Source organism: Sarcophilus harrisii, chromosome 3 (assembly GCF_902635505.1).
Source record: "Sarcophilus harrisii chromosome 3, mSarHar1.11, whole genome shotgun sequence".
NCBI classification, from domain to species: domain Eukaryota; kingdom Metazoa; phylum Chordata; class Mammalia; order Dasyuromorphia; family Dasyuridae; genus Sarcophilus; species Sarcophilus harrisii.
Genome location: NC_045428.1, coordinates 196,723,198 through 196,747,046, shown reverse-complemented (window position 1 = coordinate 196,747,046; position 23,849 = coordinate 196,723,198). Strand labels below are relative to the sequence as shown.

General features: G+C 35.5%; 1 protein-coding gene across 4 annotated transcripts in view; it reads left to right on the top strand.

Annotated features, from left to right (window-relative positions):
* The first annotated feature begins 2,909 nt into the window (after positions 1 to 2,909).
* Positions 2,910 to 23,849, top strand: part of CA5B (carbonic anhydrase 5B) — a 55,815-nt gene continuing 34,875 nt past the window's right edge. For 2 of the 4 annotated variants that reach the window (XM_031958963.1, XM_031958962.1), the window contains exons 1-2: positions 2,910 to 3,011; positions 22,474 to 22,647. In XM_031958963.1, coding sequence (XP_031814823.1) covers positions 22,518 to 22,647 — 130 coding nt within the window. In that variant the 5' untranslated portion in view covers positions 2,910 to 3,011; positions 22,474 to 22,517. Of the gene's footprint in view, positions 3,012 to 22,342; positions 22,363 to 22,473; positions 22,648 to 23,849 lie in introns of those variants that run through there. The other 2 variants (XM_031958961.1, XM_031958964.1) reach the window with 2 other exon arrangements.

The window sequence follows — 23,849 nt, the reverse complement described above, 5'->3', positions numbered from 1 at the left end:
ATAAAATGTATTTATTTGATGTTTTAATTTACATTTCCTGAATTCATTGTTATATGTGTTTATAGTATATCCCATGAAAGAAATAGCTAAAATATAACCTTCCCTTAGCTAAGTGTTCTAATTTCATGAAAAGTAAAGTTGAATCCTCAGTATTTTGTAATTTAAGAAAAAAAAAACTACCATTTTCCATGTAAACAAAAAATTTTAGCACTGGAAAATTTTGAACTTTTCTTTCATCCCTTATGCCCTCTGTTAAGGAAGAGAAAGTCTAATAAAACCAGGTTATTCAAAGAGAATCATCAAATTTTTAAAGTTAATTAATAGCCATGACCATTACGAACACTGACTTTTATTTTTCACAAGTTAACATTTCTTCTGCAGAAGTTAATCGCTACTAAAAAATTAACTCTGACAAACTATGAAAATGTAATTTTTGCCAACATTTAATTACTAAGGCAAATGTAAGGATTTTAAGAAACAAAGCTTTCTCAAAAGGGAAATATGTACTTTCTTACACAAGACCCAAAAAATAAATAGCACGAATGCATTAAATCTTCTGACATTAGATTGTCTTATTTTGTGGTCAAATATTTACTTGATAACTTGAAAAGAATGTATTTTGTACCTTTAATATCACTTTTTGTTGACAAAACTTACTGCTGAACCATTTTGTGAGTGAGGAATAATCTCAAGACTATTGTCGACTTAATAAATTTTCTGGTTGAGAGTTTCTATTTTCTATATTTAATTCAAGATTTTGAAGACACAAGTCAAAGAATCTGATATATTCACCTGGAGACTCTAGTTAGGAGTAAGTTATTGTGCAAGCAGGGCCAGGAGATCATTATATACTTCAACAACAATACTATATGATGACCAGTTCTGATGGACCTGGCCATCCTCAGCAACGAGATCAACCAAATCATTTCCAATGGAGCAGTAATGAACTGAACCAGCTATGCCCAGAAAAAGAACTCTGGGAGATGACTAAAAACCATTACATTGAATTCCCAATCCCTATATTTATGCCCACCTGCATTTTTGATTTCCTTCACAAGCTAATTGTACAATATTTCAGAGCCTGATTCTTTTTGTACAGCAAAATAACGGTTCGGTCATGTATACTTATTGTGTATCTAATTTATATTTTAATATATTTAACGTCTACTGGTCATCCTGCCATCTGGGGGAGGGGGTGGGGGGGGGTAAGAGGTGAAAAATTGCAACAAGAGGTTTGGCAATTGTTAATGCTGTAAAGTTACCCATGTATATATCCTGTAAATAAAAGGCTATTAAATAAATTAAAAAAAAAATGAATGTTAAAAAATAAATAAATAAATAATAAAAACCATTACATTGAATTCCCAATCCCTATATTTATGCACACCTGCATTTCTGATTTCCTTCACAAGCTAATTGTACAATATTTCAGAGTCTGATTCTTTTTGTACAACAAAGTAACAGTTTGGTCATGTATACTTATTGTGTATCTAATTTATATTTTAATATATTTACCATCTACTGGTTCCTGCCATCTGGGGAGGGGGGGGGTAAGAGGTGAAAATTGCAACAAGAGGTTTGGCAATTGTTAATGCGTGAAGTTACCATGTTATATCCTGTAAATAAAAGGCTAAAAAAATTAAAAAAAATGTTAAAAAATAAATAAATAAATAATAAAAACCATTACATTGAATTCTAACCCTTTTATTTATGCACACCGATTTTGATTTCCCTTCCAGTTAATTGTAAATATTTCAGAGTCTGATTCTTTTGTACAACAAAGTAAATTTTCATGTATATTATTGTGTATCTAATTTATATTTTTAATATATTTAAATCTACTGGTCATCCTGCCATCTGGGGAGGGGGGGGTAAGAGGTGAAAAAATTGCAAAAAGAGGTTTGGCAATTGTTAATGCTGTGAAGTTACCCATGTATATATCCTGTAAATAAAAGGCTATTAAATTAAAAAAAAAAAAAGGAATTAAGTTATTGTGGTAGCGATTCTTTATTTTTTAAAAATGGAGGGTGAAATGAAGGTCGAGTTAATTTAGTGGTACCCACTGCGGACAAAGCCACTCTATTTAACATTTGCAAATACGGGCTTCCCTATTACCGAAAATGATGAGATTGAGGAAAGCACAGGGTGCTGCCAAGAAAGAATAGGGCTGAGCGGAGTTCCAGGCAGCTAGAGGCTGCCGTATAAAAGCACTGGATGGGCTGGTACGTAATTCACATAAAGCGCAGGAAAGAAAGCAGGCGGAGATGAGTTTACACTTGTCCCAAGCATGCTCTAGGAAGAAGAATGTTTCAGGGAGTCACTTTTTCCTGCCAGAGAAGTTCATCACGGTGGGAATTCGCTCTAGGGGAAAAGCTCATCTAGAGACTGAATCAGCGGAGCTCGTCTAACTCAAGAGGACAGTTCGCCCCGTGTTGCTCCTGATGTCCCGACTGATGCGCGGAATGACAGAAGTAGTCCCGGAAGCGGAAGTCCTGGGTTCAGATGCTACCCCCGTTCCTTGTGGGCGCGATCTTGGATTGGTTGTCAGCCCCCACCTTGGTATTAGTCCATTTTCAGTGAGATGCTTAATGTGTAAAGGTCACAAGCCGGGGTCCTGCTGCTTTTTTGGATTTAAGTGATGGAGAAAATGTTCATTAATTAGACTTAAAAGCGTGTTGTGCAGACGTTATTTTCCGCGTCCCGCGAAGGGTCGGTTGTTATATATTTGCTCCCCGAGGCTAAGTCCCACAGGAGACGGATGCTGTCGTGGACGCGCACGCGTGCAGATTTAGATGCGATTTCCAAGTTTCCGTGCGCGCACGCAGAAGAAGAAGAACGAGGGGCTACGGGGAGGGGGGGCAGGAAAGGGGGGGCTCCCGCGCGGAGGGCGGGGAGGGGGGGAGGCGTCTCCCAAGATGGCGGTGACAGCGGCGGCGCGGGCGAGGCGGCGGTTAGGGGAGTGAGTGGGCGGCAGCGCGAGCCCGAGCGCGCTCCCGAGAAGAGAGCCGAAGGTAACGGTTTGAAAAAGGGGACAGGTGGCGCCGAGGCTGAGCGCACGGCGAGGAGTGGGAAGGGTGACGTTATGGAGTGGCGGCGGCGCGATGCAAGAGCGCGAGCGCGAGCCCGAGCCCGAATTTCTCCCTCCCCCCCAATCTAGCGCGAGTGAGAGAGAGAGAGGGGGGGAGGCGAAGCCGGGGGCACAGCGCCATCTATTGGGGCCATTTTTTCCCCTTCTCCGCCCCCTTTATATAACTGAGGCTTGGCCACTTGAGCCACGTATTTTATCCTTTCCCTCTTTAGGCTTTAATTAAGGCTAACTCTTCGAGGTTAGGCCTGCTAGGGCCAAGGCACTGTTTTAAGTGTTGAGGGTACAAATGCACACATTAAAAAAAAATTGTTCTTCCCTGGCACGCTCTGTTTGTCTCTGTCTCTGACTCTCTGCCTCTTTCTCTCTGACTCTCTCTGTCTCTGTCTCTGACTCTCTTTCTCTCTCTGTCTCTCTCTGTGTCTTTGTCTCTGTCTCTGCCTCTCTGCCTCTTTCTCTTTCTGTCTCTTTGTTTCTCTGTCTCTCTGTCTCTCTCTGTGTCTCTATCTCTGTCTCTCTCTGTCTCTTTGTCTCTCTCTCTCTCTCTCTGCCTCTCTCTCTCTCTCTCTCTCTCTCTCTCTCTGTCTCTATCTCTCTCTCTCTGTCTCTGCCTCTCTCTGTCTCTCTGTGTCTCTCTCTGTGTCTCTGTCTCTGTCTCTTTGTCTCTCTGTCTCTGTCTCTGCCTCTGCCTCTTTCTCTTTCTCTCTCTGTCTCTTTGTTTCTCTCTCTCTCTCTCTCTCTCTCTGTCTCTATCTCTCTCTCTCTGTCTCTGCCTCTCTCTGTCTCTCTGTGTCTCTCTCTGTGTCTCTGTCTCTGTCTCTTTGTCTCTCTGTCTCTGCCTCTCTGCCTCTTTCTCTCTGTCTCTTTGTTTCTCTCTCTGTTTTTGTCTGTCTCTCTCTGTTTCTCTTTCTCTCTTTCTCTCTCTCACAGTTGTCCCATCTGGAAAATAGGAGAGCTGGTAAGGATCAACCGAGACATAAGGATCTATGTCAAGTGCTTTGCCAATGTTAAAGCTCTTTCATTATCATCATCATCATTGTATTGGAATATCTTTTCCATAAAAGACATTCATTTTATTATTTTATTTATTATTTCATATTAAATATGGCATGTTATTAGCCATACACATTTCATTACTTGCCACTATACCAGCATCACAAATATTGTTGTTTAAGCCTAAGAGATGATAAATTTTGATATAGATAGATATGATGACCTCTGTTGTGAAAAAAAGGAATTTCAGTTCAAAATCTATTTTCCAGTTAATTAAACAAAATTGTTATTAAAAAACAAAACTATATTCTTTACAGGGGAGAAAGTGAATCTGCTCTTTGCTTTATCCTTCCTCCCTTCCCCCCATTTTTCTTTGTTATCTTTCTCTTTGTCTTCTCACAATTTCTCTCAAATTAATGTTTTCTGTCAATGATTTCTTCTAAATAACAATCAAACTCATTCTCTTTATAGGTTACACTTAAAATTAAAACTTTTAATAGATGACATTAAAACTCTGTGTTCTCAAAAGATTTCTCATAGTCCAAAGTTAAAACATACTTTCCATTCTAGGAGTGTTATTCTTATAGGAATAACATTTAAACTGTCACCATTTGAAATTCCAAAGCCTCTTAAAATATAGTAATGATATCTGTAGTCACTATGGGAAAAAGTGATTTCAGGTTCTAAATTACATGAAATTCACATAAATTACAGCTGTTATTAACTATCTATACATATATTACATGTATATTTTACATATATATAACATATATGAAAACATTTTCAGCTGTCTTTAGGTGAATTTCCTAAAACCTGACTATGTCAGCTTTTCAAAACAAGGATAAACAAAGCACAAAAATATAATCTTTATTATCAAGTAACATTAAGTTTTAGTTCAGGCATCTCCAGACTGGTTTCCCTTGTTCTTTATCCGTTTACAGTGAAAGGAAACAAGTCTGTTTTGCAGTTCTCTGAAAGGGTAATTCTGAGTCACATAATGACATTACATAGCTTGACTAATGAAAACTATTCTTTTTTTCTATTCCCACTTGTTTCCCTGAGAGATAGATTTTCATCTTCAGATGTTACCACAGTTTCTAAAATAAATTTTCAGTATTTCCTTTTGGCTAAGAACTCCAGTACAGAAACAATCAGAAAACTATATTAATAATGCTTCGGTTGCCTCTTGATCAACCTTTATGGGTCTCTTTCCCATTTGTTAGTTCTTCTCAGCACATCCATTTAGAGGAAGAGTCCAGATCAGCTCAGTAATCCAAAAAAAGCCACTGTTCCCTCCCTTCTTCCTCCAACTTTTCTATCTTGTTTTTGTCAATAGCATGTAAGCTCCTTGAGGGCAGGGATCAGTTTGGGTTTTTTCTTTTGGCTTGTATTTATATTGTATCCCTAATACTTTATATTTTAATAAATGCTTGTTGATTGACTGGGACTCCGACATATTTTTGGTTTACAAGTCTTATGAAAAAGACTTAAACTTTCTTTCAGCTCACAGTGAAGGAGTTATTATTTAAGGCAGAAGTATGCTGTAGCTAGCTCCTTATCTAGCATTGGTTGATGTGAAATTAGAAAATATTAGTTCCTAAAAGAAAAATTATATTTATTCTAAATGGTTCCAAAGGCAAAAGTAGGATGAAAGAATAGAGGTTATAAAAGTTTAGAAAAATTAGATGCTGTTTTTAGAGTTAATAGGAAGTCAAATTTACTGACCAAAAGAGTAACATGATTTTTTTGGGAGGGGCAATTTAATCATTTTATTAATAAGGGTACAGGTTATTAAAAGAATGGTCATTTAGCCATTTCTTTTAGACCAAAGACAAACACTTTATCAAAGGTTTCTTGGGGCTTATGAGGGGAGACAATGTAAAAAGGGAAAAATTGGAAAAATGGATGACAAATTGGCTTGAAGAAAATCAAAGGGGAGTTACATGTTTAAAACTAAAATTAAGAAAATAATTTTGGCAGCACTGTGGAAGATGGATCAGAAATGGAGTGACTGAGTCAAGGGGACCAAATAGAACATATTTTGGCTTAGAAACTTCCTAACAACCAGAATTGTCTGAAAATAGAATGAAGGGTATCAGGAGGTAGTTGGTATGAGTTCCCTGTCATTGGCAATATTTAAGAGAATAGATGAGCATGAAGGGACCCCAAAATTCTCTAAAATTCCTTGAAGGAGAGATTCTCCTTAGACCTTGTGTTTGTGGGACCCCACCCAAGGGAAACAAGATAAACGACTTCATTCTGTTATCTTGATGGGACTAGTTGTAGCATTCAATTCCAAGATTTTCTACCCCAATTTTGTCTCAACTACTCCCAGTAAGTGGTCTCATCTACCCCTGGGGGCAGTGACAGCATTGAGGAAATCTCATTCAATTGAAACTTCTGTCTCAGATTTCCTTATAAAAACTTCAATGTGGAACTCACTTCTTTGCAGAGGTCCTAATATGCCATGCCATGCTATGCTATGCCATGCTATGCCAAGGAAACCTGTGCCTGCTGGAATAATATTTTCTTCCAGTGCTATCCTCTCTTTATCCTCACCTATTTCCCTAACGAGACTTTATGCCTCTCTGTCAGGATTTCTCTACTAGAAACTTTACTTCTCAATGCCTATAATGAACCTCTTTTATCAATCTAGGTTTTTGGGTTTGTAAATTCCTTTACAAAGAATCTCTATGCCACCAGAAAAGGGGTTCCCCAAAACTCCCTACCCTTGTGCCAAATCCTAAGGGGGTGCAGGGGAACCAAACCTCTCCATTTGGTTCCCTGAACTCCGAACCTGCCACTAGACCTTATCATTTAACTCCCTGACCACCAGGAACCTAAATCTCATTTTGGTTCCCTAAATCTAGATCTCATCATTTAGTTCCCTAACAGAAGGGAACCCAAAACCTAAATCTCATTAAGCATTTGTCAGCAATATATAGAGTTAATTCAGGTATCTGGTAGGGAGTTGGACTAGATTAAATTCAAAACAATTAATTAAATGCTTTTATGATTTAGTGGAAAGAATAATACAAACTAGTTTTAGAGTCAAAAGATCTGGATTTGACATTTACTAGTTTTATCATCCTAGCCAGGTTTTTGTGTATACATTTCCTTATGCAAAAGGGAATAATAACATTTCAGCTGCCAAACACAAAGAGCTATTGTGAAGAAATCATTTTTCAATTCAAATATTATATATATATATATATTTTTTTTCCAATTCTTCTGTTTAACTTTTAAGTGATTAACTTTTAGTGATCTCTGATTCACTTTTAAAAACACATCCTGTATGTTTATATTTATTTGTTTATAAATATACTACTGTTAGACACAGCTAGTACAGTGAATGGAGCAATGAGCCTGGAGTCAAGAAGAGCTGAATTCAAATTTGACCTCAGACATTCCCAGTTGATTGACCCGATAAGTCATTTAACCCTGTTTGCTTCGACCTGTAAAATGAACTGGAGAAGGAAATGGCAAAACTCTAAGCCACATAGGGTCACAAAAAGTTGGACTTAACTGAAACAAATGAACAACAAAGAGTCAATTAACCTTTACCTGTCTCAATAAAATGTAAAATGGCTAATAATAGCATCTATCTTATACAGTTATTGTAAGGATCCAGTAAGATAATAATATTTATAAAGTGCTTAGCACAGTGTCTGATATGTTGTAGATACTTAATAAATATTTATTTCCTTTCCCTTCCCAATGGTTCTAATAATTAAGCATATTCTGAAATTTACACAAAAATAGAAACTTAGAAATGAAATGAAATATGTTTTGTTCTAGGGTCAATAGAGAGTCACTAAAATTTGTTATCCGAATGACATGGACAGGCTTTAGGAAAATTATTTTGGCAGTTATGTGGAAGATGGATTTGAAAGGAAGTGACTGAAGTACTCATAGGAGGCTACTTCAGGAAGTCAGGCTAGAAGTTATGAGGGTTATGTGAGCAGAGAGAATATATGAGATTTGTAAGGATAGAAACTATAAAACTATATTTGGTAACTGATTGGATATGTATAGTGAAGGAGACTGAGGAGTTAAGAAGGTATCAAGATTCATGACTAGAACAATGGTTGTTCCCTCAGCAGAAATAGGGAAGTCCAGAAATAAGGAAAGGTAATATAATAAAATCTATAAAGTACTGCAAACATTGGGTGCTGCTTGGTCTCAAACCTACCTCAACAGGTGGATGGAGTCTAAGCTATAGTATACAGATGCCAAGTTTGGTTTCAACAAGTAGGTAGGTTTGAAAAGGGTTTAGGCAGAATACAGAGCCTCCACTATTCTAGTAGGTTTGGGAGGGTGAAAGGTGGGCCTGATTCTGTTGGAGATTTCCTCCTTTGAGACAAGGCTTAGGAGAATGTGTTGGAAGTCACTGAGAACTCTAGAGACAACTACTGAGACTGAAATTATGAATTGATCTAGATATCCCAAAAAGTTTCTTAGTTGTGCATACATATCCTTTGACCAAAAATATTACTATCATTCCTATAACCCAAAAAGATCAAAGAGAGAGGAAAAGGTTATATGTGCAAAAATATTAATAGCAACTCTTTTTGTATTGATAAACCCCATCCCAAACAACCCAACCCTGGAAACTAAAGGAGTGCTCATCATTTGAGTGATGGATAAATAAATTATAGTATGTGAATGAAAAGGAATGTTATTGTACTACAATTATCTCCCATTCAGATGTCCATTATCTTCAGTAACTCATCTTCCTTCAGAATCCAATAAACTCTGAAATTTCACTACTTGGTACTCCTTGACCTTGGGAACCCTCCCTCATTCTGATTGGGGAGAGGAAGGGGGTAGATTTTGGAAAGTTCCTCCCAAATTTTCCATTTAAGGATAGTACTTAGTGAAATATAGGTGAAATCAGCTCAATTTCATGACTTGACCCAGTCATTCTCAGCAGTCTAATAGTTTGAGCAGAAGAATTGGGGTTGTCCAATGTAAGTCAAGACAGAATTGTCAGGGGTGAGAGATTTTGAAGTGGTGGCAAGTGAATCATTAGAGGGGCAGATCTACAAAGACTAGACGAATAAGGAGGGGTTAAGGGACTGATAGGAAGTAAAGAACAGGTTTGTATAAATGAGAAGTATGGGAGTGGTGAAAAAATATGAAGTTGTTGTTGAAGAATGGAATTTCAAATGTCAAGATCTTGGAGTTTCTGGTCTGATTTAAGGTATGGCAGAATCAGTGTGGCTGAAGTAGGATAAAAGAAAGAAGTTATTGGAGTTGAAGAGGTTGAGAAATTTTGTGGCTTGAATGTTAGATGAATGGCCAACATGAGTATTGGAGTCCCCAAACTGATGACAATAAGATGATATGGAGAAGAAAATCTTGAACCAAGTGATTCTATTAAATTGTGATACTAAGAATAAATTGTCAGTCTTTTATATTTTCCTCATATTCTTGTTTATCCTGTGGATTTCTGGGATGATTTATAGAAAATAATAATAGCTTATATTTTTATATCACTTTGCAATTCATATTTCATTTTCTTCTTCAGCACTACTTATATTGAGCTATTTATCAAATAAAAGTGAAAAGTGATATATTTTCGACAAAGGAATATATATATATATATATTTTATTATAACTTTTTATTGACAGAACCCATGCCAGGGTAATTTTTTACAACATTTTCCCTTGCACTCACTTCTGTTCCGATTTTTCCCCTCCCTCCCTCCACCCCCTCCCCTAGATGGCAAGCAGTCCCATATATGTTAAATATGTCACAGTATATCCTAGATACAATATACGTGTGCAAAACCAAACAGTTCTCTTGTTGCACAGGGAGAATTGGATTCAGAAGGTAAAAATAACCCGGGAAGAAAAACAAAAATGCAAGCAGTTTACATTCATTTCCTAGTGTTCTTTCTTTGGGTGTAGCTGCTTCTGTCCATCATTGATCAATTGAAACTGAATTAGGTCTCTTTGTCAAGGAAATCCACATCCATCAGATTACATCTTCATACAGTATCGTTGTTGAGGTATATAATGATCTCCTGGTTCTGCTCATTTCACTTGGCATCAGTTCGTATAAGTCTCTCCAAGCCTCTCTGTCTTCATCCTGCTGGTCATTTCTTACAGAACAATAATATTCCATAACATTCATATACCACAATTTACTCAACCATTCTCCAATTGATGGGCATCCAGTCAGTTTCCAGCTTCTAGCCACTACAAAGAGGGCTGCCACAAACATTTTAGCACATACAGGTCCCTTTCCCTTCTTTAGTATCTCTTTGGGGTATAAGCCCAGTAGTAGCACTGCTGGGTCAAAGGGTATGCACAGTTTGATAACTTTTTGGGCATAATTCCAGATTGCTCTCCAGAATGGTTGGATTCGTTCACAACTCCATCAACAATGCATCAGTGTCCCAGTTTTCTTGCATCCCCTCCAACATTCCGCATTATCTTTCTCTGTCATTCTAGCCAATCTGACAGGTGTGTAGTGGTATCTCAGAGTTGTCTTAATTTGCATTTCTCCGATCAATAGTGATTTGGAACACTCTTTCGTATGAGTGGTAATAGTTTCAATTTCGTCATCTGAAAATTGTCTGTTCATATCCTTTGACCATTTATCAATTGGAGAATGGCTTGGTTTCTTATAAATTAGAGTCAATTCTCTATATATTGACAAAGGAATATTTTTGAAGATAATTTTTGTTATATGTCCACAGGTCAAAGAATGTTAATAGACAGCATTTTGAGGTTTGCAATGTGCTTCACATGTGCAATTCATTTGTCCCTGTTAGGGACATAGATTCTGCCAATTAAAGAGTAGTCATAAATGAAGATGAAACATTTTCAAGATGATAATATAACATAATATAATGAAACTGTGATTTTAAAATTGATTAACAAAATTTTGAAACAGCATATCCACTATGTAAAGTATAATCATTTGCAGCCTTATTTCACTAAATTGTTATTGAAGGCAAATTTTAAAATGCTTATTTTTGCATTTTAGAATTTAGCTGTAAATTTGTTTATAGATCTTATCTATTTGGCTTTCATAATTTTTTTGCAAAATTAAATTTTTTTCAGTATGTCTAAACTATATATTTAAAAACATTTTTGATGCTTTTTGCTATTGATACCAATGTTATACTTCAGGGAGGATGGAGGAAAACTAGAAGCAATATAAAATATAACAATGAAAAATAGTGGAGGTAAAAACAGATCAACAGAAATACTAGCTTGAGCTTCAACTAAGCTTTTTTATCCCAGGTGTATCAATAAATGAAACTGGCAGGAGAACAATAAACAGATAGAGGAACAGATTTATCAGCATTTCTGTCGGAGTCAATTTTCATCGATAACAACAAAACCACATTGGACTCCTAGATCCTTATTTCCCAATGTGCTATATGAAAAAAAAAAAGAAGAATAAATGGTCTTTAAGAAGCTGAAGTTAAGAAGAATAGCTATATCCAGTGTACACAAAGAAAATCCATGTTGGAGGCAACAATACCATTTTAAAATATTATGGATCACTTAGGAAGCTGAATAAGCATTTTGACATGATTCATTAAATTTTTTTGTTATCTTTTCTCAACTGGATCCTCACTCTTCAAAACAATCTTTTCACTATTCCTGATTGACTCTATCACATGCCCCACAGCAATATTCCCAATTTCTCTTCTCAAGCCCCTTATACCACCTTTCTTCTGCTCTCAACAGAGAAGGTCACTTCTTTCTCATCTCCCTTTCACTTCTCATCCCTTTCTTTGTAATCTGATTTTCAGTACCATAAATCAAATGAAATTCTTCTCTTTAAAGTGACCAAATGATTTATGTCAAATCCAGTGGTTATTTCTCAATTCTTATCATCCTTCTTGACTTCTCTGGAACATTTAATATTCTTGACAATCCCTCTCCTGGGTTTTCATGACACTGATTTTTCTTCTTGCCTTCTGCTTATCATTTATGTCTTATCCACTATACATGGGTATACCAAAAGACTTATGTCAGCACATCTCCTTTTCTCTTTATATAAACTGTTGTGAGGATTTCATTAGTTCCTATGGATTCACCTATCATCTCTGCACAGATGACCCCCAAATGTACATATATAGCCATTATTTCTCTTGAGCTCCAATCTTATATTTCCAACTGCCTGCCTGATTGAAATCTCTATCTAGATGCCTGTAAGGTGTCTCAAACGCTTTAAATTCAAAAATAATTCATTATCTTTTCTCCTGAATCCATCCCTCTTCTGTACTTCATTATTTTTGTTGTAGGCATTTTTCCATTCACTCAGGTTCACAACCTAAAAATCATCTTGAATTTTCACTCTTCTACACCCCCATTTTCAGTTACCAAATCTTGTTAATTCTCCCTCTTCAACATTTCTTAGATTTACCCTCTCCTCTCTACTCATATCACAACCAGGATAGCTTAGGCCCTTATCTAGATTAAAAGACAAAGAAAAATGGAAATAATCTCTGCAGTCAGGCAGCTCAGGATCTGTTAAAGTAGACAGCATGCAAACAAGACAAATATAGGATAAATTGGAGGCAATCTCAAAGACCAGGCTCTCACATTAAGGGGAATCCCAAAAAATCTCTTGCAAAAAGATTTTAGCTGAGATTTGAAGGAAACCAGGAATCCAGAAAAGGAGAGAATTCTAGGCATGATCACCCTGTATCCAATCTTATATTCTAAATGAAGGTCTTTATCATGTCATTTTCTTTTTCTAAGATAAACTATAAACTCATCTTTTGGGACATTAAAATGACTTTATCTTTCTATACTGTTTTAACTCAAACTAGACTACTTACTTTTCCCCATACATAAAATTGTATCTCTCATTTCCATCTGTCTTTGCACAGAAGCTGTTAGAGTTAACTAGAATGTACCCTCTCTGTCTTCACATTCATATCTTGGAGCCATTAACTCCCTTCAGTAATGAGTTCAGGTAGCATTTCTTCTTCATGATTCTCCTCCCAAAATAATTTTGTATGAATATGGTACATATCTTGAACATAGCTTGTTCATTTGACTATAAGCTCATTAACATGCATATTTATAATAAATTATTAAATTTATATTTTCTCCCACTGTTATTTACCTTTTTTTAAAAAACTCCATTAAGTAAACATTTTTATTGTTGTTTAATCCTATCTGACTGTTTGTAATCCCATTTGGAATTTTCTTGGCAAAGATACTGAAGTGATTTGTCATTTCCTTCTGCAGTTCAATTTTTCAGATGAAGAACTGAGGCAGATAGAATTAAGTGAATTTCCTAAGGTCACATAGAGAGTAAACATCTGAGGGTAGATTTGAATCAGAAAGGTGCGTCTTCTTAACTCCAGGCCTAGCACTCAATCCACTGAAACCCTTAGGCTGCTCCAAATCAGCATTTAGTTCCCTGAGTTTTATTTTATATATACTAATCTGATCCATTTCTCCCTCCCTCATCTCTTTCTCATTACCCAATTCCAAATTCAATGGATTAATGAATTTGAATTAATTACCCAATTCCAAATTCAATAAATTATTTGAATCTCTTTCTTCCCTGCATCTCATTGTCTCTCTTGCCCATCCTAGATCATATGTGTAGTATTCTCCAAAACCATCCCTAGTCTGTTTCACTTCCCTACTTTAAATAACATTAATTTCAATTGTCCCTTTCCAAAAAATGTTGATTTTATTCAGTTTTACACATTCCCTTATTTTTTCTTTATTTTTTTTGACCCTCATACAAAGTGGGATTTGATTACAATAGTTTTGCTCAGCCTACAAACTAGCCCACTTGCTAGTGTAATTATAAATTTCACTTGTGCAGGCCTGTAGCATTACTGTTTGGTTTTCCAGAGGTCTTGGGAGCAGCCTTCCTTTCAATGAAGTAATCACCACAAGAATAGCCAGGTGTTAAAGTCCAATCCTTTATTATCTCCTTCACAATCTAGTTTCCTTGCCTGGGGCCCAGGACAGCTTTCTGGAGAGCCTTTCAGACTAGCCTTGGTCTCAGTGGGGGAAGTGCAGGAGGCCAGCCACCAAGGTGCTGTGAGAAGACGTGAATGAATCTGGCTCTTTGTCCCTTCGGAGTCTCTCTGAGCCTTTCTGAGTCTGTCTCTGGCTCTGACTCTGGCTGCGTCTGTCGAAGCTTTATATGCTCTATTTTAAGTATAAACCAATCATTATATCATGAGGAAACCATTATTTGTTGTAAGATTAAATCAATCATACGAAACTTTGAGAACTATTAATCATCATGCTAAACTTGATAACCATTGTTTCATCAATTCCACTGAATTAGCACTTTGTAAGAATCCTTGTTTTAAGTACAAGAGTTCTGGCCCATAACACAAGCCTTCCAAAATCTCCTGTGAGAAAGTCAAGGTCTAGTTTGCAGCCCCAAACTTCCACATATGATATCTCCATTGTTAAAATGTGAGCTTCCTTGAGAGCAGGTGCTGTCTTATTTTTCTATGTCTATCTTCAGTGCATAGCATCATAATGCTTTGCACACAGTGTTTAGTAAATGTTTTATTCATTCATTCATTCTTCCTCTTATATTTATTCTTTTCTTATGAATGTACTTGACGGGGCAGTTAGGTGATGCAGTGGATAGACCACCAACCCTGAAGTCAAGATAACTTGAGTCAGGATGACCTGAGTCACTCAGACATTTAACACTTTCCTGGCTGTGTGACCCTGGGCAAGTCACTTAACCCCAATTGCCTCAGCAAAAAAAAAAAAAAAAAAAAGTACTTAATGCCTTTTCTGTTAGTATATAAATTCCTTGTGAACTAAACTGTTTTCTTGGATAATGACTTCCTTAATTTTTTTTCTAATTTTGTTTTCTTTTTGTTTTGTTTCATCCATTTTTCTTCTGTCTGCTTTAAAAAAAACAAAACAAAACAAAAATCTCAAATATTTCCTCCTTATTTTCATGTGGTCTAGAGATTTTAGGGTTTGGAGAATTTTTCCATTGGTTATTTTAATTTCTCTGTGTTCTTTATAATATTGGTTTTCTATGTCAAACTCTGATTTCTATCTACATTTCTAACACATTTAAAATATTTTTTTAAATTCTTTCATTGATCCTCAGAACTGTCATGGAGATTGTTTAGTTGTTTCAAAGTCATTTTATTAACCTATAGAATATGCTGTAATATTTTTGTCTTCAGAAACTTAAAACTCTGTTTCCTTCACTCCATAATATTTATTTAATGTATTTGTGCCTCTTTTAGATTGCTTGCTCATTTTCCCTGTTTTGTCAGATTCTCTGCTGGTTCTCCCCTTCGCGCTCCCACCATTTCCATTCCAACAAACACACTTGTGTGAGTGTCTACTTTTTCTTATATGATTATATAATTGGGGTCAATCAAATTCTGTGAACTCATCCTGTTAAAAGATGATGTGACTTTTTGATTTGTTGCCAAGGGAACTCTTAGAGAAGTATCTATATAGATGAGATGATGTGACTTTTTGATTTGTTGCCAAGGGAACTCTTAGAGAAGTATCTATATAGATGAGCTTACACACTGCCTTTCACTTGACCATCCTATTAAAAACTGTTTTTTATAGTTTTAATTTTTATAAATATCTTATTTTTAATGTGACATTCATTTTGAAATACATTCCTTTCTTCTCCTCTATCTGCCAGCTATTCCCATAATGGGAATGAGAAAAATAAAAGGAATGAGAAAAATATCAGTTCAGCAAAATTTAATGAACCTGTCAATCTAGTCTGGCAGTATATACAATAATTTATATCCACAAACTTACATCTTTGCAAAGAAGGGAAAGATGTGCATTTGCTCATCTTTTCTTTGAAAACCATTTTCTTCTAGGACAGCTAAGTCATATATATATTTTTTGTAGGAGAACTTACATATCTGTGTCTTTATCCATAGTCAGCTGTTTCCTCCCATCAGCAATATGAGAACTAATTAAATTCACAGGCTTCAACTTGTGAAAGTTGGTGGTAGTGGCCTCCAGCCAGAACATAGTTGAGTGGTAAATTCTGTCAGAGCTGTAGCTTGGGTATAGAGTGGGTGCAACCAGTAGAAATTGTTTTGAAATAATTACTTTGTGGTGATTTGTTTCCTTCTGCTTCTTGTGTAGTATTTTATCACTTTGTCATATTTCTTTTTGAGGTGGTGAGGATCTGGGCTTAGAAGCACCCTTTAACTCTGGATCTTGCTGGAAGTCTCTCTGGTTGCATTTGTCAAGGAATCTTGATAATATTAATATGTGCATGAAATACTTTGTTGGAAGAGAGCCTTCAAAACTAATTTGGTTTGGTTTTTAGAAAGCAAACCTTTTTTCCCCCCTGGAAATTAACAAAGATCAAAACAATATCTTCTTTGTTGTTAAAAGAACTTTTCAGACAGCTATGTACTGCAAAGATTTGGTCTGCTGCAGAATATTGCTTATGCAAACCTGCCTCTTCCTTTTATTTTTCAGATTTTTGTCAAATATATCCTTGATGCACATTCTTATAAAGATGTGAAAGGCTTTTTGATTGTGTTGACTATTTTTCATTTCTATTAGTGAATAGAGTTAGAATCAAAGCTTGTAAAGTGTTTGGGAAGTTTTCACCTATTTGTAAACAAATGAGAAGAAGCAAGTGTATGAAGAGAGACCAAAGATTAATGAGAGAGATTGGGGATAATTTGGAGATAGTTTCTTGGGGAAGATAGGAAAGATTTGTAAAGACAGTATCAACTGGCAGTGAGGAAGGATACATTTTCTAAAATGGAAGGGAAAGAGAAGGGAATATGTGTGCAAATATTAAATAGCTTCAAGATATGAAGGAATGAAATTCAAGGAACTTTTCTTTGTTGACCTTAATCTCAGTGAAGTGGAAGGTTTGTATACACACCACAAATAATATTTGAAGATTCAGTCTTGATACTACTATTAGGAAATGTCAAATTCTTTTATAGCTCTATAAAAATGTTTCCCAAATCATTCATGGTTTTGGAACTCTTGTATAGGTTTTCTAGTAAACTACAAGTACTAACATATTTTTTTAAATGATTGCTAAACAGTAATGTTAAATTATGCAATAACATGCCAAACTGAACTACAATTTGAAACTTGCAAAATTCCATTGGATTATCTTGCTTGTAGCATTTGCGTTAGAGGGTAGAAGGTAATACAGGTAAAGTATTGATTTCCTATGTCCAACCTCTGTAATAGAAATCTACATTTCTACACATTTTTAAAAAATCTCAAATAGCAAAAATCTATTTATATTAAATATATATATTATATTAAAAATCTCAAATTCTCTTTTTAAAATGATTTTTACTTTAAGAAGCTAACTTTTTAATAATAGCCTTTTATTTTTCAGAAAAGTGCAAAGATAGTTTTCAACATTCATCCTTACAAAGCCTTATGTTTCATATTTTTCTTCCTCCCTCCCCAGGCAGCAAATGATCCAATATAGGTTAAACATGTGCAATTCTTCTAAACATATTTCCACATTTATCATGTTGCACAAGAAAAATCATATCAAAAAGGAAAAATAATGAGAGGGGAAAAGACAGTAAGCAAACAACAACAAAGGTGAAAATCCTGTATTATGATCTACATTCAGTTCCTATAGTCCTCTCTCTGAATGCAGATGGCTCTCTCCATCACAATTCTATTGGTATTGCCCTGAGTCACCTCCTTGTTGAAAAGAGACTAGTTTATCACAGTGGATCATTATATGACCTTCTTGTTGTTGTGTACAATGTTCTCTTGGTTCTACTCACTACACTTAGCATCAATTCATGTAAGTCTTTTCAGGCTTTTCAGAAATCAGCTTGTTGATCATTTCTTATAGAACAAGAATATTCCATTACATTCATATGCCATAACTTGTTCAGGTAATTCTCAAGTAAAGGATATCCCATCAATTTCCAGTTGCTTGCCACTACAAAAAGGTCTGCTACAAACATTTTTACACATGGGAGTCCTTTTCCCTTTTTTATGATGTCTTAGGATACAGAGCAGTTTGAGTGGTCTCAATTCCTGGTGGTCAAGAAGTTAGTGGTGATAAGAGAGCTGTTAAAGATCCCCTTTAAATCGGCTGCAGATTTGGAGTGAAAGAATTCACTCATTCCTGAATTATTAGTTGCAAAATGAAACTTTATTGTTGAATAGAAACCAGTTTCTAGTGGGAAATGGACTTTTGGCACTGAGAATGCTTTTTCAGTGGGCAGAAGGATCCTGGAAGCTGAGAGGACAGAGATCTCAAAATACCTAGGCCCATCTGCAAAGACCTTGGTTGAGGGAGGCTTGTTTTATTGGGTATTTTGGTTGGAGCTGGGACTGTCTGAGCAGATCAGACCAGGTTGGGGCTGGGATAGCCCAAGTAGATCAGACCAGGTTGGGGCTGGACAGATCAGATAAGGATTCCTCAATTGAATGAAAATTTAGAATTTCTATGGGAGTTGATTCTCTTATCCTGAAAGGTTTGGGCTCTGGATCCTGATCAAAGGGGACAGAATCTCAGAGTGATCTTAAAGGGACCACAACTTAGTAAAGGAAACAATTCTTTCCTGCTTCAGATCCAGTAGAGACACTGCTGGATCAAAGGGTATGCACACTTTGATTGCCCTTTGGACTATCCAAATTGCTCTCCAGTTCACAACTCCACCAACAATGTATTAATGTTCCAGAGAGTCTTTAGAAGTTCAATACCCTCATATGATCAATCAGCCGAAAAGCAATCAGATGGGAGAAAGGGATTACAATTGGGGAGAATACAAGGTTTTTAACCCGACAGAAGAACAGTGTCCAGTTTATATTGGATATATCTCCAGGTGATGTGGAGAGATCCAGGAAGTGGTGAATCAAAGGGACCAGATAGGTTAACTGCTTGGGGGAAAGAGTTTACTTGTATCTCTACAGATGGAGAAGGAATCAGATGAGTGCCAATGAGCTGTATTCTCCTTGTCCGTCGGAGAGAGACAGAAAAAGAGAAAAAACCTCAAAACAAAGGAAAAGACCTAAAAAACATCTGACACTGAAAGAGCAGGGCTGATAATGAGACTACTGCAGAACTTCAAAACCTACAGGAATCATTGGATTTCCTAAAATGAAGAATTGTTAAGACTGTTGCAGAACTTCAAAACCAGCAGAAATCATTAGATTTCCTAAGATGAAAAATTGTTGATAAGACTGTTCCAGGACTTCAAAATCTGCCAGAATCATTGGATTCCCTAACACAAGATGAGACTATTTCAGGACATCAAAACTTGCAGGAATCATTGGATTCCTGACACATGAAGTAATGGACAATAGATTGGTTTTGGACTATTTCTAGGACTTATGGACATGCATAATTCTTCATGTTGATTCATATTGTTTGTTACATCACTACTAGCCTATGTTACTATGTGCTTGTGTAATACATTCCATGTTGATGGATTTATGTATACCTGTTTCAAGTGAGACCCTCCAGAAACCTGCTAATCTGGTTTGATTCCCATTTCATTTGGTGCTTTCATCTCCCTTCCTGAAATGTTAGGGAGGGTGTGATCACCTCCTTTTTTGACGTTTTCTCCCCTTTTTCTGAGAAGTCAGGGAAGGTGCAATCACCTCCTTTTTGGGATTCTCACTCCCTGAGAAGTCAGAACACCTATGTTCTAAAACAAAAGAAAGCGGGAGATGTTATGGGCCAAAACTGTGTACTTGAAACAAGGATTCTTGCAAGGTGCTAAATCAGTGGAATTATGAAACAATGGTTATCTGGTTTAGCATAGTGATTAATAGTTCTCTAGTTCAGTATGATTGATTTAATCTTATCACAAATAATGGTTCCCTAATGATATAATTGGTTTATACTCAGTATACTGTAAATAATCTAATTATAAAAGAGCATATAAGCTGGGACAAACTTAGCCAGGGAGGGACTGAGAGACAGATTCATTCCATTGTCCATCTTTGTGGTGGCTGGAGGCTGAAACACAAACCCTTGGACTCAGAGACATTCATTCTGTCTTCATCAGCCTCATGGTGGCTGACCTGTCCTCCTCGCCCTGAGACCAAGGCCTGTCTGAAAGGTTTCAAGAAAGCTAGCTGGGCTCCAGGCAGGGAAACTAGATCTTGAAGGAGACAATAAAGAATTTGGACTTTAACACTTGACTATTCTCATGGTGATTACTCTGCTGAAAAGAAGGCTGCTCCCAAGACCTTCAGAAAACCAAGGAGAACACTACATGTTGCTAGTTCATTTTACAAATGAGTAAAGTAAGGTCCATGAAATTAGAAGTCATTCAGTAAGCTACTAGCAAAACTAAGGTTTTAGTTTCCCAGATTGCATCATGTTTTCTCCACAAGTTTTTCCACTAACTCACTATCTGATCCTTGAATAAATTTCTAGGTTTCTTAAAATAATAGTGATTGAACCATATGGTTACTAACATGTCTTCTAGGACTAGTGAAATCCTATCACCTATATATTTATTTTAAATGAATTCAAAGCAGATTTCAATACTGACATTTAAAAAAAAATAACCCATAAAAGAGTTTAAGCCATTCTGGACATTTGCTCCTTTAAATACCATAGACTGACCCCAAAGTAATGTTGGGCATTAAGGGGAAGTCAGGTTTTTTCTTCCCTGTTTGGTACAAAACAAGCTTTCATTTGTGTAGTAAATTCCTAGTAAAGAAACTCCTTCCACCTATGCAAATCAGTTTTGCAATTTCTAGTTTTAGAGAATTACCTCTGAGTGCGCTGAGAGGTTGCTGACTAGTCATTTGTCATATGACTGGTATGTGTTAGAGGGAGGACCAGAACTGATGTCTTTTTGCTTCCAACAAGATCTTTGAACCACATTGCCTTTTCACCTTCAATAACTTATTATAAAATGGTCATTTTATTAAACAGAAAAATTTGCTTACTTTACTTCCTGAATTACTTGACAGGTTATTTGGCATTTTAAGAAAATTTACATTAAACACCAGGTTTCTAGGAATATGAGGAACTAAGTCACACTAAGATATTTGTAACTCATCAGCTCCTACTTTCCTTTGGACTACAAAGATTTTACAATTTGGCATTAGAATATTTGGTATTTGTTAAGGAAGAAAAGGGAAAGGACAACATAAAACTGTTATCAGCATGGGAACTTTGCCAGTACTAGAACTTCTTTCACATGTTCAAATTCATTTGCTTCTAAAGTCAACACAAAGGAAACACTGAGTAATGGATAGAACCTAGAAAACTTAATTCAAGTTTTGTTTTTTATACCTACTAGCTGTGTGACCCTAGGCAAGTCATTTAACCTCTTTGCCTCAAAAAACACTTTAGGACTTAATCTGCTAAATCAGGAATTGATTGGAATATGTTTGCTTCTACTTTCCTGAAGAGAATTTCCATAATTGTACTAAATCATAGATCCTTCTCATGTTTTAGTAATAATTCAGTAAGATATCATCATTTACATTTTAGAGATAAGAAATATGGAACACAAGGAAATTTATTTGCCTAAAGTCAAACTATTCCTTTTGGGTTCATTTCAGGCACTGCCTGTGGGCAATGAGAAAACTTACTTGAATTCAGAGTGAAAGGTCAGAGCTGGAGACATAATCATAACACATTTTGTAGCATTTCAAAAACTGCTTCTTTTCTTCTTGAAGAAAATTGGTTTGTAGCTATCTTGAGTGTTAAAAGATGTATATTAAATTTATGTCTCATGTTATAACATAACAGCTTTTTTAAGATGCTGTATTTTTATTTCATAGAAAAACAATCTGGACTAAAAATCATTTTTTCCCCAGATAAATTATAGGTTGACATGATTGATCTATTTGGATTTCATTTTTCCATTTTAAAAATCTTGAAATTGATCAAAAGTGATATTTACAATTGTTTCTTATACAAATATTTCAGGAGAGACAATTACATTATTTTTTAAAAAAGGGATGATACTTTAAAAATATTTCAAGAATATTTTGCCCATTTAAATTTCAAAGAGGACATTTTAGTTCTTGGTCTATTTTTAAATATCACACAGTAATTAATGGAGTATTTAGGATTTATAGAAGAAAAATAAGAAGAAAACTTATTTGACTAATTATAATATAAACAATATTTTCTTTTATATGACGGAGGCTTTTTTTTTTTTTTTTTTTTTTTTTTTCCTGAGCCAGTACCCTCAGTATCTGTAAACCCTGAGGGAATGGCAAAGCATTTCATGGGGAAATCATCAGCTAGCCCTGCCCTCCAATACACTTAGCCAATGAGTTGTAAGACTAGGACTGGATTAAACATTAACTTTCATTTTGGGTGCTTTTTTCACCTAGTAAGAAAAGGATTGTAGATTAATAGTCTGATTTTGTTTTCTTTGTTATTGTTAGTTGTCTTAATCTCTGTTTTTCACAGCCTTTCCCATTACCTTCCTCTGTGTTATTAGGTGGTGAGATTTTTGAAAACTGTTTTGGAGACAAGAAGTTAAAAATGGTTGTGTTAAATAACTTGAAGGTATTTCCATACAAGTTGTTATGGAAAATGACACAGAATCAGCGATCTGTACCAGTGAGACCTTGCAGCTTGTATACCTGCACATACAAAACTAGGAATCGGGCCAGTGAGTATATGTCACTTTTCCTGTTGTTGCTATTGTTTACTCATACTCTTATTTATGTTTTGATTTGACATTGCTGTATGGATACATAATGAAAGTCTTCTAATATAAAAACAGGTTAACATTTTTAGACAGATCAAAATGGTAAAGTACAGTTTCTCTATTATCTAAATAAAAGTGATGTAGATTTCAAATATTAACATAAAATAGGATAATAGACTTTCCATTTCCCCCCTTTAGATTTGATTTCTAACTGTAGGCTCAGATACCTATCAATTTCTGGAATTTATTAGTAATATCTAATTCAAATTCTTGAAGAAGACTTACAAGTTATTTTTTTTCATCGTAGGTTTATTTTGTTTCCTCTAAAAAGGAATGTATCATTAAAATAGACTAGTCTGACTCATAACAAATTTCTTTAATCTGGGTGTGGTTCCTAACATGTTTGCCCACATCCATGTTTGCCTCATTGAATTTATTTAAGAAACTGTTAATGTTCATAAAAGGAGAGGAGGGGAAGGAATCATATTTCTCAAGTTAGAACTTTGTTTTTTGTTTTTTGTTTTTTTTTTATTTGGAAGTAGAAAGTTCAAATCCAAATTCTGTTTGGTGTTAGAGCAGTTATATTATTTTGCTTTGTATAAAATGGGGTGGGCAGAAATGCTTTTCTAGTTGTTTTAGAAATTAAGACAAAATTTTCTTTTTTGTAAGATACTTAAAAACATTCATGGCAGTTGTAGTTGCATTTGTTTTCATATTTTCTTTTGGCTTATAGTACATCTGAGAAGTGTTTTTAGAGGTACTACTACACTATAGGATTATTTTAAATTCATATTTCTTTAATTTTTCTGATAATCCCCAGGAACTAAATGTAATTTTCTAATGTTTCCTCCATTTTGATCCAATAACCCATTTCCTCTTTTTGGAGTTTCAGCTCTCAGCATTAAGTTATTCTTCCTTTCTGCCATGTAATGTTTTTTCCGATTTCTGATCTACCCACATATATATTATGTATTATAATTGATATTTCAATTCAGCTTAATACAATGAATATGCATTATATCTTAGAGAGACAAAGAAAAAAAACCCAGCTCCTGCCTCTCAAGAAGTTTTTAGGATAGAAGGAAAGCTGCAGAGACTTCATTTCATCCTTAAGACCTAACATTTAATAACTATTAAATACTACTCAAATTCCCAGAAATCAA